At 41.7% G+C, this 15,323-nt stretch overlaps 1 protein-coding gene across 1 annotated transcript in view; it reads right to left on the reverse strand.

Annotated features, from left to right (window-relative positions):
• LOC311266287 (solute carrier family 22 member 23-like) overlaps positions 1 to 15,323 on the reverse strand; it is a 38,807-nt gene that overhangs the window by 5,429 nt on the left and 18,055 nt on the right. The window contains exons 4-9 of the mRNA XM_084368577.1: positions 9,617 to 9,785; positions 7,847 to 7,974; positions 4,593 to 4,695; positions 3,599 to 3,834; positions 2,033 to 2,065; positions 249 to 372 (exon numbers count right to left, since the gene is read on the reverse strand). Coding sequence (XP_084224703.1) covers positions 249 to 372; positions 2,033 to 2,065; positions 3,599 to 3,834; positions 4,593 to 4,695; positions 7,847 to 7,974; positions 9,617 to 9,785 — 793 coding nt within the window. The remainder of the gene's footprint in view (positions 1 to 248; positions 373 to 2,032; positions 2,066 to 3,598; positions 3,835 to 4,592; positions 4,696 to 7,846; positions 7,975 to 9,616; positions 9,786 to 15,323) is intronic.

Raw genomic sequence — 15,323 nt, forward strand, 5'->3', positions numbered from 1 at the left:
TTAACTGAATTATAAGCTTATCAGGACAATAAAACAAGCGTTGAAAGAGCACTTTCAATTTCTGCAATGCTTCTGCCTTAAAACATTTACTCAGTGCTTGTGAACTGATGACATGCTGTATATAACTTTACTGAACATGGAAACATTATCATGACAAAGAATGTGCTACATATTAACACAGCTGTTTCACTCTCCTCAAGTGTAAAAAGCACATTTTCGGTACAGTCCCTGTGTTCCAGCGGGCTTACCTGATCACAGTGGGTGTGATCTCAGCACAGAAGAAGATGCTCAAGTTGCTGACTGCGTGGGAGGAAAACATGCCGATGATGGAGAAGGCGATGGAGAAGTTCTTATTCAGCGTACCTGAGCTATCTGCAGACGAAGCAGGAGAAACACACATGTGGCCATTACACTTAATCTATAAGGACAAGAGCGCTGTTCATGCACATAAAGGGCAAGGGAGGGTTGATTTTCTCTACTTTTTATGGAAAGAGTACTTCCAAAAAGCACAGCATGCACTATTTTGAATAATAAAAATACATTCCTGCGGTTTAAAATGTTTTTAAACGATATGAAGAGATGAGAAAGGAATGCTGGGAATTCTAATGGTGAGCATAGAGGATAAACAGAAACAGAGAAAGGCCATAATCATTTGCACTGTATACCTAACCACTGCTGAATAATTCATGTTCAATTTTAAACACCACAGTTACACTTACAGTATATCATTCAAATGTTTTTTAATAACTGCAGTCTAAATGCATGCGTCATATTTTGTAGTTGTGGTTACAGGGTTTTCAAGTGTTGCAATGTCAGAAATTCAGGAAGTCACCGTGATTTCCAGTGACTCATCATCTGAACTTCTGTCTTTGACCACGTGACTGACACAAAAGTAATCTGATCTGAGGTCTGTGATTGATTCCTTCAGTCTCAGTTCATTATTCTCGATACGTTGAAGCTTGAATTTTTAATATCGAGTTCTGGTGTCTGAATGTAATTTATAGCAACATGATTTGATACGTTTTTAAAATCAGAATTTGACCGAAATTGAAAGATTTGATTGTTTGTTTGTTTAAAAACACTTACATTTATGCACCCTTTAAAAAAAAACTTAAATCAAAGTATAGACACGTTTCAAAGTAGTGTTCTCCTGATACTGGAATTTCTTCAATACAATACCTTGATGAATATCGATTCGACACCATGTTCGATACAATGGGGGAAAATTGGCACAACTTTGGGGGCATACAATTTCAGTTGCTAATAAATGATAATTTTTGTGGCATTTTCTTTGCTTCTGTAAGATAACTCCATACTGTATCACTACACACCACATAATCTGATTCTGCAAATGAATGAGTTCTTCCTGAAGCTGGAACACACAGAAGAAACTTGAGTATTTCAGACTTTGCATTTGGAAAACCTAGACGTAAAGCGCCAATAAACTTCGGGCAAACAAAAGCTAATGGTTTTCCAGCACTAATGTTTATGTTGATGAGTTTTTGAGGAATTGCCTTGCACAGAAATAACCCATTTAGGCCAAAGATGGTTTGATTACAGTGTTTTTTCTCTGAGTAAGACATGCTGAAGATGGCAGAAAGCGGATCAGAGGAGAGTGCTCTGTGATCAGCTCGTGCTTCCCACAGGGGGATTAGACAGGAGAGAATAAAGAGATTGATAAAGAGAGAAGAACAGTGAAGGAAGGCTGGTTGTGAGATTTCTATAACAAAGAGGCTCGCCCTCTTCAACACAAAGGGGATAAATAAGTGAAAAGCTAGACATAATTACATCTGGGACTTCATTACGTGTCTCTACAGGGTTTGTATACGCCTAATGAAATACTGCAGGACGCCTGAATGCAGCACGTTCTGAAACCTCATCAAGATAAAGAAGCAGGCTAAACAATTCGTTTCACACTCTGAAAGAATGTGAAGCTGATAAAAAATGATAGTGGAAAAACACAGAAGCAGAACAGTTATTGATCAGCTTATCAACCAAAACACAAGACCTAGAAAGAAAGAGATGATCCTACCTATATTCAGATGGTTGCTGTACTTCCCCAGCACTAGAGGAGAGGGAAAGAGAAACAGATATGGATCAGTGAGAAGCACAAGACAGTAAAAGCATCATATGTACTCAGATATAAATTTAATCCAGAGTCAAACATTAGAAACAAAAACACGCACACATGTTGGCAGAAGCCTGTCAACGCACTTTCACCACGTAAACAACTTCAGACGGGGGCGTGAAACATGAGCATAACCTTGATGTGTTGACTCAGGTTAAACATTAAGTCACGCTCATTTGTAACTGAATACACCGACTTGTGTACTGTTTTGATCTGCAGCTCTTTTTTTGGTACACATTGACCAAAACAGCAGTTTGTAATCATGTTCGCCGACTCCATTAGAAACAACTAAAGCTAACAGAGCCCTGACATAGTTCACTCACCACGCTGACTGTTAGCGTTTAAAGCACATGTGTAGGAGAGGCAGGACTTTGACTGCTAATGTTCAAGATGTCTCAAATACGAGTCAGTTTAAGTTAAAAATACAAAAAAAACTGTGGATTCTTTTTTCAATTCTTTTCCTTTTAACGTTGGATGAGTAAGATGACGGAAATCAATCATTTTAATGTGTCAACATATATCATGTGTGTTCAAAATGACATGTTAGGGGATCAAATCAGTGTTTAATGTCATGAATTGTGCTCCACTGTTATGTGTTACATCAGACAGAGGTGAAAAATAATTCTGATAACTTATTCTATTACTATTTAATTATTCATTCAGCCAGAATTTTGTAAGCCGCTATGCAATATGATCTCATCAAAAAGTATAAAGAATGTATTTTTTAGAGTCAAAAGACTGTTTTCCAAATCCCTTCTGAAAGGTTTTTCCCCACGTGACGGGATGTAGGTTTCTGCATAATGACAAACCAACCAAACAACAACCGGATGCGGACTTTTGTACTGAAAGTCAATCAACGATAGTGATGACATGTCGCTATTAATCATCATCACCCAGTCTTAATGGGACATTAGTTGGTCATCTCCTCTGTGAAAGAGGTTTCTCTGCCTACAGCTTCATTAAAACATCTACATTTCATGTATTCATTCATGTTTAACAGTCAATTCAAGTTGTTTCAATAATTTAACTTATGTGTAGTTTAATTTTTAAAAAGGCTAAACAATTCACTGAAACAGGGAGGTACTGTTGTTCTTAGCTTCCGCTACCTAAACATGGGTAAATAGTGCATTTCTAGTTGACTATTTTCTTCCTAAATAATCGTTTTTTGGACAATAATTGAGCTTTATGGCACAAAAACTATGACATATGAGGCTTTGGATACACAGACATTACTTTGTAGTACAGGAAGCAACGGTTATTTGTTAGATTTGTGTCTTCATTGGATTTGTTGACAATTTGAAATATACAACAGCACCAGCCTTTTCATTTAATCCGTCTTTAAAGAGAAGCCAAGAGCCCTTAAATAGTTTAAAGCCTGTTATAGAGTTTCTTCAAATCTGATATTCACTTCCAATAAACATCATCCTGCCGAATGCTTAGGCCGGCACGCGTTCCTCATAAAGTACTCACAATTGAGCAGGCCCAGCTGCAGCAGCGACGCCAGAGCAGTGATGATCATAAACATGAGAAGGCCACCACGCCGGCCCATCAGGCCCACCGCCGGGCACAGCGCCATGCAGGACGCCACCGCGATGCCCGCCATGGTGTAATAATCTGCATAGAAGTTATGGAACATGGTCGTCTCCTGAGCCTCATTGTCCATCATGCTGCGGGCGAAGCAGTGGTGGATCCCATAGCCTGTTAGCCTGTGTAAAGAAGAGACACATGGCAAACTGGTGAGGTAGGAAAAACATATAAGAGGATACAGTGGCTAGGATTGAGGATATTAGTAGTCCAAGTATGTAGAGTAGGAGAAACATAGGGAAACAAAGAGGGAGGGGGATTAAACACAAAGGGAGAAGATACAGAGAGATCCAAGCAAAAGATGAAGAGGTTGGGAGGAGACGGAAAAGGAAGCGGGACCAGGTTTTTATCACATCTTCTCTCATTTCAACTTATGCACACATGTAAACACTGACTCACTGACACATAAGCACACGCCCCACAAGCATACACACATACACACACAAAAAAAAATGGCAGCAAACACTCACACCCTCTCCCCTGGTTGTCTAATGTTTCATAAGGACACAGCTCATGCAAAATTTATGCTGACTGGGAGAGTCAGGGACACTGTGCGCCGCCGAGGCAGAGCCAAAGCTGGGTCCGCCTAGCTGGAGAGGAGGAGAGATCCCAGCGGAGATGAAAAGAGAGAGCAGTACAAATATGGAAGGACAAAAGCATTGAGGGCTACTGATCAATGCTGTATCGAGCCTGCAGGTTTAATAGTGGCATCTTAGCTGCACAAAATGGCGCTTCTGACTGGCATTGCCTCGCCCCGCGTAGACACACAAGCACACACAAGCATTTCCCTTTTTTTTTCCTCCTCGCTCAGTTTTCAGATCCTCCCACACACTTAACTTGACACGCAAACGTTCTAAGTACTAATGAGACGAGCACTTACGAGTTGACGCAGAGCACCACGATATTTTTCCACAGGTTCCTCGTCCCGACCATTTTCACAATGCACGTCTTTTTGGGTTTCTTTTGAAGAGCTCTCTGCAGTTCTGAGAAAAAAAGCAAACAAGTTCAGATTAGAGCCTGAAAAATATATGCAAATGGTGGTCATTTTGAATATACCAAAGAGCGATACAGTGGCAGGTTTCTGCCTCAGTCGCTCCTGGACACTTGGTCACTGCCAACATTAGTTTTTATTGTTTTTTTGGTCTGTGTTTTTCCTGATGTCGTCGTATCAGCACACATAATTAATTTTAAATCACTAAACATAACTTTTATTGAGATTTTCTGTCAGTGTATATACCTCTTTCCCCACAATAAATAGTTCATGTTTGTAGTTTAAGCGTTTGTGTAAATCAGTAAAACTAAAACCTGTAATATCTGTACATTTGTTTACACAGAAAACCATAAAACTTTTGCCAGTTACCCCGTAAAGTCGGTTTGAAGGTCTCTAACAAAGATATCTACTGAGGCAGAATATTTAGATTCTAACATGAGATGAAAACAACCCATCAGCAATAAAATCTACTGGAAATTATATTAATTTAGAGGAGACATATTATGCTAATTTTCAGGTTCATCATTGTATTTTGGGTTAGTACTAGAATAGATTTACAAGCTTAATGCTCAAAAACATATCAGTTTTCTGTGTCTGAAACGCTTGGCTCCTGTCTCTTTAAGGCCCGCCCTCCCGAAGACCCAGTCAGCCCTGATTGGTCAGCTCACACATGCCTGACCCGGCATCATTAACAACAACAACAGAGCAGCTGTGCTAAATCAATTCTTACATGCCAAACTAGCTGCTAGGCGTAAATTATGCAAATGTGACATAGTGTGTCACTATGTCACATTTGCATAGGCTACTAACGAGGCGTTTCAGGAGCAGTGTACCTTTTTAACTTTCAGTGTCATTTACATGCACAAGAACGTATATTAAACATAGCATAATAGATCTCCTTTAAATTGTGATTTAAATACGTGTATTTAGAAACATAAAGGTTCAGCCTGTAAAAAATGCATTTTATTTGCATATCTGCCGACATATGCATGGATTCCAATACATCTGTAATCAGGTTATATAAGCTTTATATACCCTTCAGGCTCTAGTTAATACATCATGTCAGATAGCTTTCAGTTCAAAGGAAAGTTCGACAGCAGTCTGGGTTCTCTCTAAAGAGTCAAACAAGGACGTCCCTGATTTATTGTGACCACAGAAAAAAACTCCACATGTATTTTTAATGAGCACGTTTCATCCCACATGACTGGTCTCCCGCTGCTTTGTGAGACAGGTATGACAATGCTCACTGAAGAACAGGAACAGTGCCTTAGAGGACAACACCCCAGAGCCGCGAGTGATATGAGGCGTTGCACATGGCTGGATGTTTTGGTATCGGACTGCGGGTTGCCACAGAAACACACCTCTGGCTTTGCGGTACAGTATATTCATGTTGACTCAGGCATGTGACGGCATTCCACACCACCGCCTCAAGGTTATCTCGGGCTGTATCGCTCAGGCTTTTCCAGTGATTCCCTTACCGAGCTACCAACCTCTGTGTAAGACTATCCCTCCTGGGATCTACTGTATGTTAATCCATGCGCTCGCTTTCCTAAGATGACCTCATCAGGAGTTGCACATGCATCTGTCATGTTTCAATGCTTGAAAAAGTGCTCTGCTATACTGCCCTACAAAGGCAGAGAGCTTTTCAAGATGGCCGGGTAAACTATAACAGATGGATAGGATTCCTTCATGTTTTGCCTTTTTGTACAAAATGACTGATGCAAGCTTTAGGAAATATGATCAAAATGTGTCTTTTCAGCTTTCCACCTACTATTTATTTACTATTTCTTTAAACAATAACCTTAAAATTCATATAATAACTTAAGTTATACATGAATATGTTTAAAGAGGTGATTCAAAAGTAGCTTGACCACACTAAACTGCCAGAAAATGATCCAGATGTTACTCTGCTAAGCTAATGTTAGCTAATGTTAATTATCTTCTGCCTTATTAAACAAGATAACAAACTAATTTGCCAAGATGTTACTTTACCAAAATGTGTCAATTCATTTAACATTCATCTAACACTTTAGTCATGGCTAACTGTGGCTATCTCTAGCTAGCTTTAGCAGGATTTGGCTCTCTTGCTTTAGCTAACTGTGTAGTTGACTGTGTGGTTTGACTTTAAGCTGTGTTTTGTTTTGAGTGCACATTTAAAATGCTTTTGTCTTTATAATTATACATTTTTATAACCTAAAGGGCAAAACAAACATCAACAAATCAGACTTCGGTCTTTACTAAAACATATTTTCGGCTTTGTAGGACAGCAATAAGAACATTTAGTACCCAATACTTTATTTATCACCGAGCGGGTTATAGTGGGAAATATTACAGTAAGGGCCGGGGACATCCAGTTACTATAAAAACAACAGTGGGTAAATTAATGTCTATAGCAGTGTACTTTTCTTTAATGCTGCATCAGCAAACAGTCTTTGAGTTCTGCAGTCAATTTCACACCAAGTGGTTCCTCCTTTCCTCTTCCCCGCAGTGCCACTATTTTTCTAAGTATATTGATAAATACAATGAGCAGTGACAGGACAGAGATAAAGAAACTATAGCATAGTAAACAACACTGTTAAAGGGTAGTTTCGGTATTTTTATGTCATATTTTGGGCTCTAAATGACTAATAGGTACAAAAAGTTTTAGAGTCGGTCCAGTAGATTGCCTCAGTGCCCGTCAAACTTTGTCCACTTGTTATTCTAAGTGTGTGACAACATTACAAAATGGACCTGTTAACCCTTTAACCCTTTAAAGCTTAGCACAAATGCAATCTACTATGACATTAAAAACCGGCACAGTTCACTCTGCTCTTTGCCTCCAGCAGGTCTGAGTGCAGACACAGTTAACCTCGGGGTCAAAGTGCCTGACCTAAGTCCATCTGCCGTCTGCACACCAACATGTCAGCTCATGTCCACCCAGCCAGGCTGTAATGAAATTAATGAACCTTCTAGGGTGTCATAATGTAATGTTCGACACCTGTTACTATGGCAACCAGACAGGAAAGTGATATAGTCTTGTCAATCTGTCTTATTTAGAAAAAAGCACAGCCGGGGGATACTACAACGAAGAACGGAGAAACAAAAAAAGCTTGGAAGAGGAATCAGAGAAGATTTCTTGAAAAATGAGTAATGTGTTTCGTTACCTGTGAGGATATTATCGACGTCGAGCTCCATGTTCACCCTGTTCTTCTTTGCTATGTGTCCCATGATCCACTTGGAGCGGCAGTACTGCTGCGTGGCCAGCAGCCAACGCAGTGACTCAGGGAAGATCCTGTCAAAAAGACGAGGGACGTCCTTGTTAACAAGACATGAAAAATGAGTGGAGATGAAATGAATCCTCATTTTAGCCGGCTGATTAAAATCTCTCATAATCGGGGTTTGCACTTTGTTTTTTGTCAACCACTGTGTCATTTCAACACATTTTGGATTAAATGTAGAAAGACGAGATTATTAAGTGTATTCTGAACTTCACTCAGACGTACCAGCATACTATTTACAGGTGGAAAGGTCTCATATTAGTCTAACCATAGGTCTTAACAGTGGGAACAATAAACAAGCACATGACTGCCGGCCATTGTTATCACTACTTTCATTTGTTACACTTCATTATCAGGTAGCTGTGTTGCGTTATGTGGCACACATTCCTCCGAGCGGTCGAGTTTCTACTCGCAGAAATATGTTGATTTGAGGACAAGTCAGCGAAAACAATGCCTCGTTTGCCCCTGTTGGTTGAATTTCTCAGGAGCAGATGTCTGCGTGAGTAAAAGTGCATGATTCATGATGTTGCACTGGTGTGGTTTCAAGTGTGTTTTTCCCCAAATCAGCAGACTAAGATCACCTGCAGTGTTGAACTCTTCAGCCCAATCAGCTGTATTTTTATGTCCGCAGCGTCAGCCATTTACTAGTGATGAGTCCAAGCTGCGCCCATAAACGCTGTCTGGCTTGATCATGAAAGTCAACATGGGTCCATGCTTTTGAAATTCCCAGAATCCTCTTGTGAAGGCTGACTCAAGCTTGATTATGCAATTGTGTATCTCAGCAGTGGGTGCTGTGTGGACAGCTCTGTTACATGTGTGGAAAGAGGCTACAGTGTTGGCTAGTTTGAGTCCACTGTCCAATGTCCAGTAATATCTGTGCGAACTATCAGTTTCACAACACGCTTCATGTCCTTGACTTCTGTAGCCTTTTTCAGCTTTTTCATTCCTCAGGGTCACAGTCAAGTACTCTTTAGGTTCCCGGCTCCTGCACATAATCATGGTGGAAAACCCCCATCAGTCCCCCTTCGGCTCTGCTCTCTGTGCCCTACACTGATTGAAGTGCATGATATCAGCAGTATTGATGTTGATTAGTGCGTACTTCTGCCTGTTTCTGAGTGGAAACCCCCTTTGTTCTTCAGGTACACCACTAAAGAAAGCCAAGGCTTCTGGTGTGTGAGAAAATCTATATTCCTCGATTTTCTTCTGCTGGCTTTGAACACATCAGCAGTGCTGTGGAGCATCGTAGGGTAAATGGAAGCGAATACACAAGTATTTACAGCCTGAGCTTTAGCAAAAGGGACTGCAGTCACGGTAGAGGTCAGTGAAAATGAGTCAGCGAGAGACATTACTTTTAATTCAATGGGGAATTCATTGCTGAGAAATGTCCTTCGAGGTAAGACTTTGTTCACCTCTGTGTTTAAATCAAGTAAATCTGCTAAAGGATTGTTGGTTTAACAGGGTTTTATTTAGACTGGAAAAACACTGTTGCTTAGGATCTAACACGTAGAGTTTGATCACAGATGGCACCACATATTTCAGCAGTAGAAGGTCTCATGTTGAAAAACACCTTTTAAACTTCACCAGAATACAGAAATGTTTTTAAAAAAAAGACGCGCTGGTGCCAAAGTGCAGCAGATGCTCAGGTCTTTTTCTTACCAGATGTAGGACAGCATCAGCAGGAGGGGGCAGATGATGACAGCTTGGAGGACCTGCCAGTCACCGCAGAGGTATGCCACCCCGGGCATCAGCAGCTGACCACCCAACACCACAAAACTGGCCACCATGGTCATGGAAAAACGCCAACCTGGCAGGCACAGCTCGATCCCTGGCAGAGAGTATAAAGAGAGGAGGCGAAGAAAGAGGGAGCACATGTGTTATTAGGTTTTCTGCAACGGACAAAGACACAAAATGAGCATGTAACCTATGGCAACAATGACAACAACAAGAAATGATCAGGTAGAGATGATTTGTTACTAGTCAAGTATTTATATCCAGTCACCACCAGTTGGAACTGCTAACGTTAGCTTGCCCTTTCATAACGAGAAAGAGATAATAATAACATTGGAATATTTTTGGCATATCTGACCAAATAATGTCATCTAGGAAGATTCATAAGAATAACACAACATTACAATATTATTAGTCAGTGATCTCAGGCTTCAACAGACAAACGTCAGCTAGGTTAGCACACTGTTAAACCCCATGAACCCCCTTGCTTTTGATTCGACTGTGCTACAGACCTAACAACCTATTTAAACTATAAGTCCAACATCAGCTGATTCTTTCCTCACGCTGACAGAAACAGGCCAGAGTTGATGAATCAACCATCAGAACACAGCACCACCTGTGACTAGGTGAGGCAGACAGGCCCGAACACGGATCCCGACAGTGATGACGATACTCATGAGGAGAGGTGTACGTTGTTCTGATGCATAACAGACATATATTCCCCCCTGGCCATTGCACATTATGACTAACAACTCAATTGATATTGTGACGCTTAACATAAAGAAACTGAACACCTCTCATCTCACTTTCCCCTGAGGTGGCAACTAAAAACGCCCCAAAAAACGTGGCAGATGCTCTTTAGAGTCAGTGTTCGGTTCGTCTGTTCTGGGCTACTGTAGAAACATGGCAGTGGCATGTAATATAATGGCATATAAAAGGCTCATGCTAAGCTAACGAAAACAAAGCGATTCTGTATTTTCAGCTGCGTGGCTAACTGAGCTAACTAGCTTGGGGCAGCTACAGTTAGCAGCAATTAGCGGCTACTCTGGTGATACGCTGCCCTCACATTTGTTTTGAGTATGAATTCTGACATATTGTACCTTTAAACATAATTATAAATATTATAGTCCATTTCTGCTCCTAAAATGAAAAAACTTTAAATAACATTTTATCATTTTTAAAGATGTTTATCACTTATCCTGAAAGTTTTCTGGTTTAGGCCTCTCAGATGGAAGGATTTCCTGCTTTTCTGGTTTCTATCAGTAGAAATTTACTCTTGGTTTGACAAAAGAAGCAATATAAAAAGGTATTACTTTGGACTCTGGGAAATTTCTGACATTTCATAGACTACACAATTATTGATTTGTCCTTGTATCAAACACAAGGTCACTTTTAGAGCAACGGTGCGTGTCAGATTCGGTTTGACATTAAATACAAGGCGATAAATCAGCATGTACAGTTGTTGTTCAGAGACAGTAGACAGACCAAGACAGTAGGCTGCTGTGAGACTGAACTAGCTAGAAAGAGGTTCCTTGTACTCAATTCTCCTCTATCAGAATGGCACTGATTCATTCACCCCTCCATTAGCATGCACACCACACTGGCAGCCAGCAACCACAGACAGTCCAGCCCTTTAGTTACTGCAGTGTAGGGGATGGCTTCACATCAAACCGTAGAAAGCGAACACTACTGTAATGCTGCTATTCTCGCGTTGCCCGAATCTTTTGTCCCGCTTCATTCATCCCTTTTTGTCGTACATCACTATTTTTTTTTCCTAATGGGTCCTTTCTGCTGCCCAGGAATGTGAGCAGTCTCCAGATGGGCCTTTCAAGGTGACAAGGCCAGCATAATACAGTGGGTGTCGGCGGGCCCGCTTCATTCCAGTGGAAAAGACCGGAATTTCAATTAGGACGTGCCCCCTTCTGAGGACATGAATAATGCTCTCTGTTCACAGACACTATCGCAGCTGGAATGACAAAGCCAATGAGCTGAGAGCAGGGCGATGGGTGCAAGACCTGCTGAGTTTGAACCAACTAACCCCGAGACCCGTTCTCTGTGTGCTGCTGGGGGAAAGTAACAGTTCACTGGTTACGGACTGCATGGGATTTGAATTCTTCAGTTATGTATAAGGCGTCATGTGCGCTGAACAGGCCACTGCATTGTGACTGGAAAAAAAAGTACATCCTGTGGTGAGCTATGGAGAAAGTGCTAACACACACACATGTGATGGTCCAGGCTATATGATTAATATGAAAACAATTAAGTAAGCGTGATACATATTTAGATAAAATATGGCACATGTTCTGTAGATGGAGCTGCAGCATGTGCACCAGAGTTTGTGGAAAGGAAAGGAGGCCTGAGCTCCTTACTCCTGCTGACCCTAATCCTCCACAACCCACTAGATCAGCATTCCCACAATGCCCTGCTGCAGCCTGTGTGCCACTGACACAAATCTACCACTAACTTTTCTGATGTCACATCAGGGAAACTAAGAAAAGATGCAAAAACCGCAGATCTCTGAGGTGACAAAAGCACTGGGACACAGTCTATTAAAAAACAAACACATTTGGACACATACTGTATCTGTACACAGTGACTGTGACGTCAATGATCAAGCCAATAGCTAATTAATAATGATGATAATCCCCAAAGAGGCTTTTGCTGATTCGCTGACTTTGGCAAAACAAGAATATGAATCAGACGCTCTGGTACACGCCACAGTAGCTCACTGGCCTTCTGTCGAGGACACGGCTCCGTCAAGGAGGCCCATTGTTTTGCTTTGCAAGTGAAAGAGATTGGTTGACCACTAAAGGCACTCAGTGCAGCCACTCCCTGTACCCGCAGGCTAATGTCATGACCTTTTCCTGATCACATGAGGTTCTTATGGCCCCATGCTATGATTTCACTGCCTAATCCTGGCCACTCGGGCTGTTACGTTTCACTTCAAACTAAGGAGACTGTGGTATTTCTCTATACCGAAGAATAGCGGAGGTTGTTTGCTTTGCAGTGACTAATCTTTATGGCATAATTATGATTCATTTTTAGTAGCACCTGCAGGGACTGTACAGTCCAAGTCTGGAGCTACAGGCCCTCTTGCAGGTGTCACAGGTGTAAAGCAAAGTGCAGCTGTATTGCAGTTACCATCTCTCAGCTGTGTTCCCTCTTCTCCTCCCACGTCTTTTGCCTCTACTGCGATGAATTCCAGTGCCTCAGCATCAATAGTTAGAGACCTCTGAATCACCACCCACATATCGGATATGTTCAGAAATTAAAATATGTCTGGTGTTTTGCTTCTTAATGTCTGTTTCCTCCAGTTGGAGAAACATCCGAGCGATTACAGCTTCGTGGGAGGAATTACAAACGGGAAAGAGCGGACTATCGAGCCACACCCATTAAAAACGGTGAAAGAAAAATGACCAGGACAATGGAGACAAGAATGGATGACATCGACGCAGCTGTGCAGGTTGCTGGAATTCACATTTCCTCTATCGTCAGACAGTTCCTCGCAATCATCGCCGCAGCGTCCATGCTGATGGCGTCTGATTGGTTATGGCAAAACAAAACAGAATAGCCTCCCTTCCCAGCAGAATTGGCAAATATGAACACAATATCAGGCTGAATGAAGGAACTAAAATAAGATTGCAATTCAGTCTGACAATCCTGACCAACCCTGCATTGACACAGCCTGCAAATCAAAGTGTAGAGACCCCACAAGGGCGTCTGCGAGCTGAAAGGAGTCACTAAAAGCCCTGCTTGAAGGGATGAATTTTTGCGTTTCAATGATGGTAGAAAGCGCTCTCTAAAGGCTGTGGTATCCTTGTAATGAAGGCAAGAGTGTTTATAGCCTGCCATTATAAAGGGGCGACAGTCTCTCTTCGAAGCCATTTATGGTGATGCACTCACTCTGCCTTACGTTGACATCTCCACACTCCAACTGCTGCATGCACGAAGAATGCGCTTTACAGATTTTTCAGAGATGGAAAGGTAGGAAACTTTTTGGATGCAGCCTTCCCCAGTCTTGATTTTGGGAAAGGTGCAGGTTTCAGACCCTAGCACAGTGATGCCTTAATACATCCAACCAAAATCTCCAATGTGGGTTCAATTGGTACGAGATCTGGTGTCTGTTAAGGCCACAGCTGTAATTCACATAATTTCCATCATTTCCATAATTTTCAGACTCATCAAATCAGGGCACTTTGTGTAATAGAGGACATCTGTGTTCGTTTTGTTTAACCAGAAATTTATTCAGGTCTTTAATTTGTCACCCATTTCACAGACCTGGGTCACTTTCATGTGTGTGGTCTGCACGGGACTCATCCAGACTAAGTGTTAACCCGCCATGAGGTCACGAGCCTCGAGGCTGGCATTACAGCAGTAGCCATCTTGGTTTTTTTGGAAGCCAGAAGTGACCATATTTAGACTAGAGGGTGGCGCTTAGGAGCATATCCTGATTGGATCCGAATAAGAACGCGAGGACACGCTGTGGAGCCACGCCCTTAAGTGTGCTTTATTGTCTAATTTGCTCTAAATGGGAACATCATTTAGTGCTTCTGCTGAGTGACAAGCTGGCACAGCATTGTCAGCAAGCAGCACTTCCCTGATAAGGACCCAGTGAACCTTGGCCTGGATTTACTGCAGACTAAAGAGACTGACCTACCCTCAGTTGAACATAGTGACCACATAGGAGCAGAAATCAAACAGTGTGGGGGTGAGCATTTAAAGATACCCTTCACATTTTGATGGAAAATAATCATCCAAAAAGGTATGGCAGAAAGCCAATACATGACGGTGCACAAATAGACAAGGTCAACAGCCATTTTCTCTCTGGAGTTGGTGCAGTGATAAGATCCCTCCGATGGCAGATCACTGAGATTCTGGGTACATATTGTCAAACTGCAGCTTGTTTACAATTACAAATAACTTCCAAAGAATGATCCAAAGGGAAACTCCACAGTATTTCTTCACTTACTTTGTTTATATATAGGGTGACTGTGTGAGCACACAAATATCCTGAGGTATCATTCCTTCTTCCAAGCGCTGAAAAGGGGCTATTGACTAAGAATAAGGTCATACTCATTGATTAGTCTCTTATCTAGAGCTGACAAAGAACGCCAACTTGCCCCAACTAGCCACAGGCACTTTTCCTTTGATCTACTTCATAGCCATCAAACCATACGTAAAACACCACAAGGAGACCATTTTCCTCTGACGATTCCTTTAACAATTGTATATGTTTGTATGTCCTAACTACCTCACCACTCCACCATTCCCATCCCCTTCCTCCCACACACGGGAAGATCAGCATAAAACCAAGCTATTGGCTCACGGGGAAATACCAAATGGGAACAGAGCGTTTGTTGCACAGTTTACACTCTGGCATAAACATGAGACCACGTTCCGGGTTGCACGAGCACCACAGATATGTCAGCCCTGAAACGGCGTTCCCTTTCTTTTTACGCTCGTCAAAAGAAAGTTGCAAAGGTTGCCCCACGCTGACAATCACTGGACTTCACTCAGGAATGTGTGGCTTGAGATATCTTGAGATTATGTCATACAATATCCCTCACAAACAACAAGGGTTAACAATGACAACAACGTTTTAGGACAACCTGTTTTCTTTCGGACAAGGAAATGG

The sequence above is a fragment of the Pagrus pagrus genome, assembly GCF_965226575.1.
Source record: "Pagrus pagrus genome assembly, chromosome: 12".
Classification (NCBI taxonomy): Eukaryota; Metazoa; Chordata; class Actinopteri; order Spariformes; family Sparidae; genus Pagrus; species Pagrus pagrus.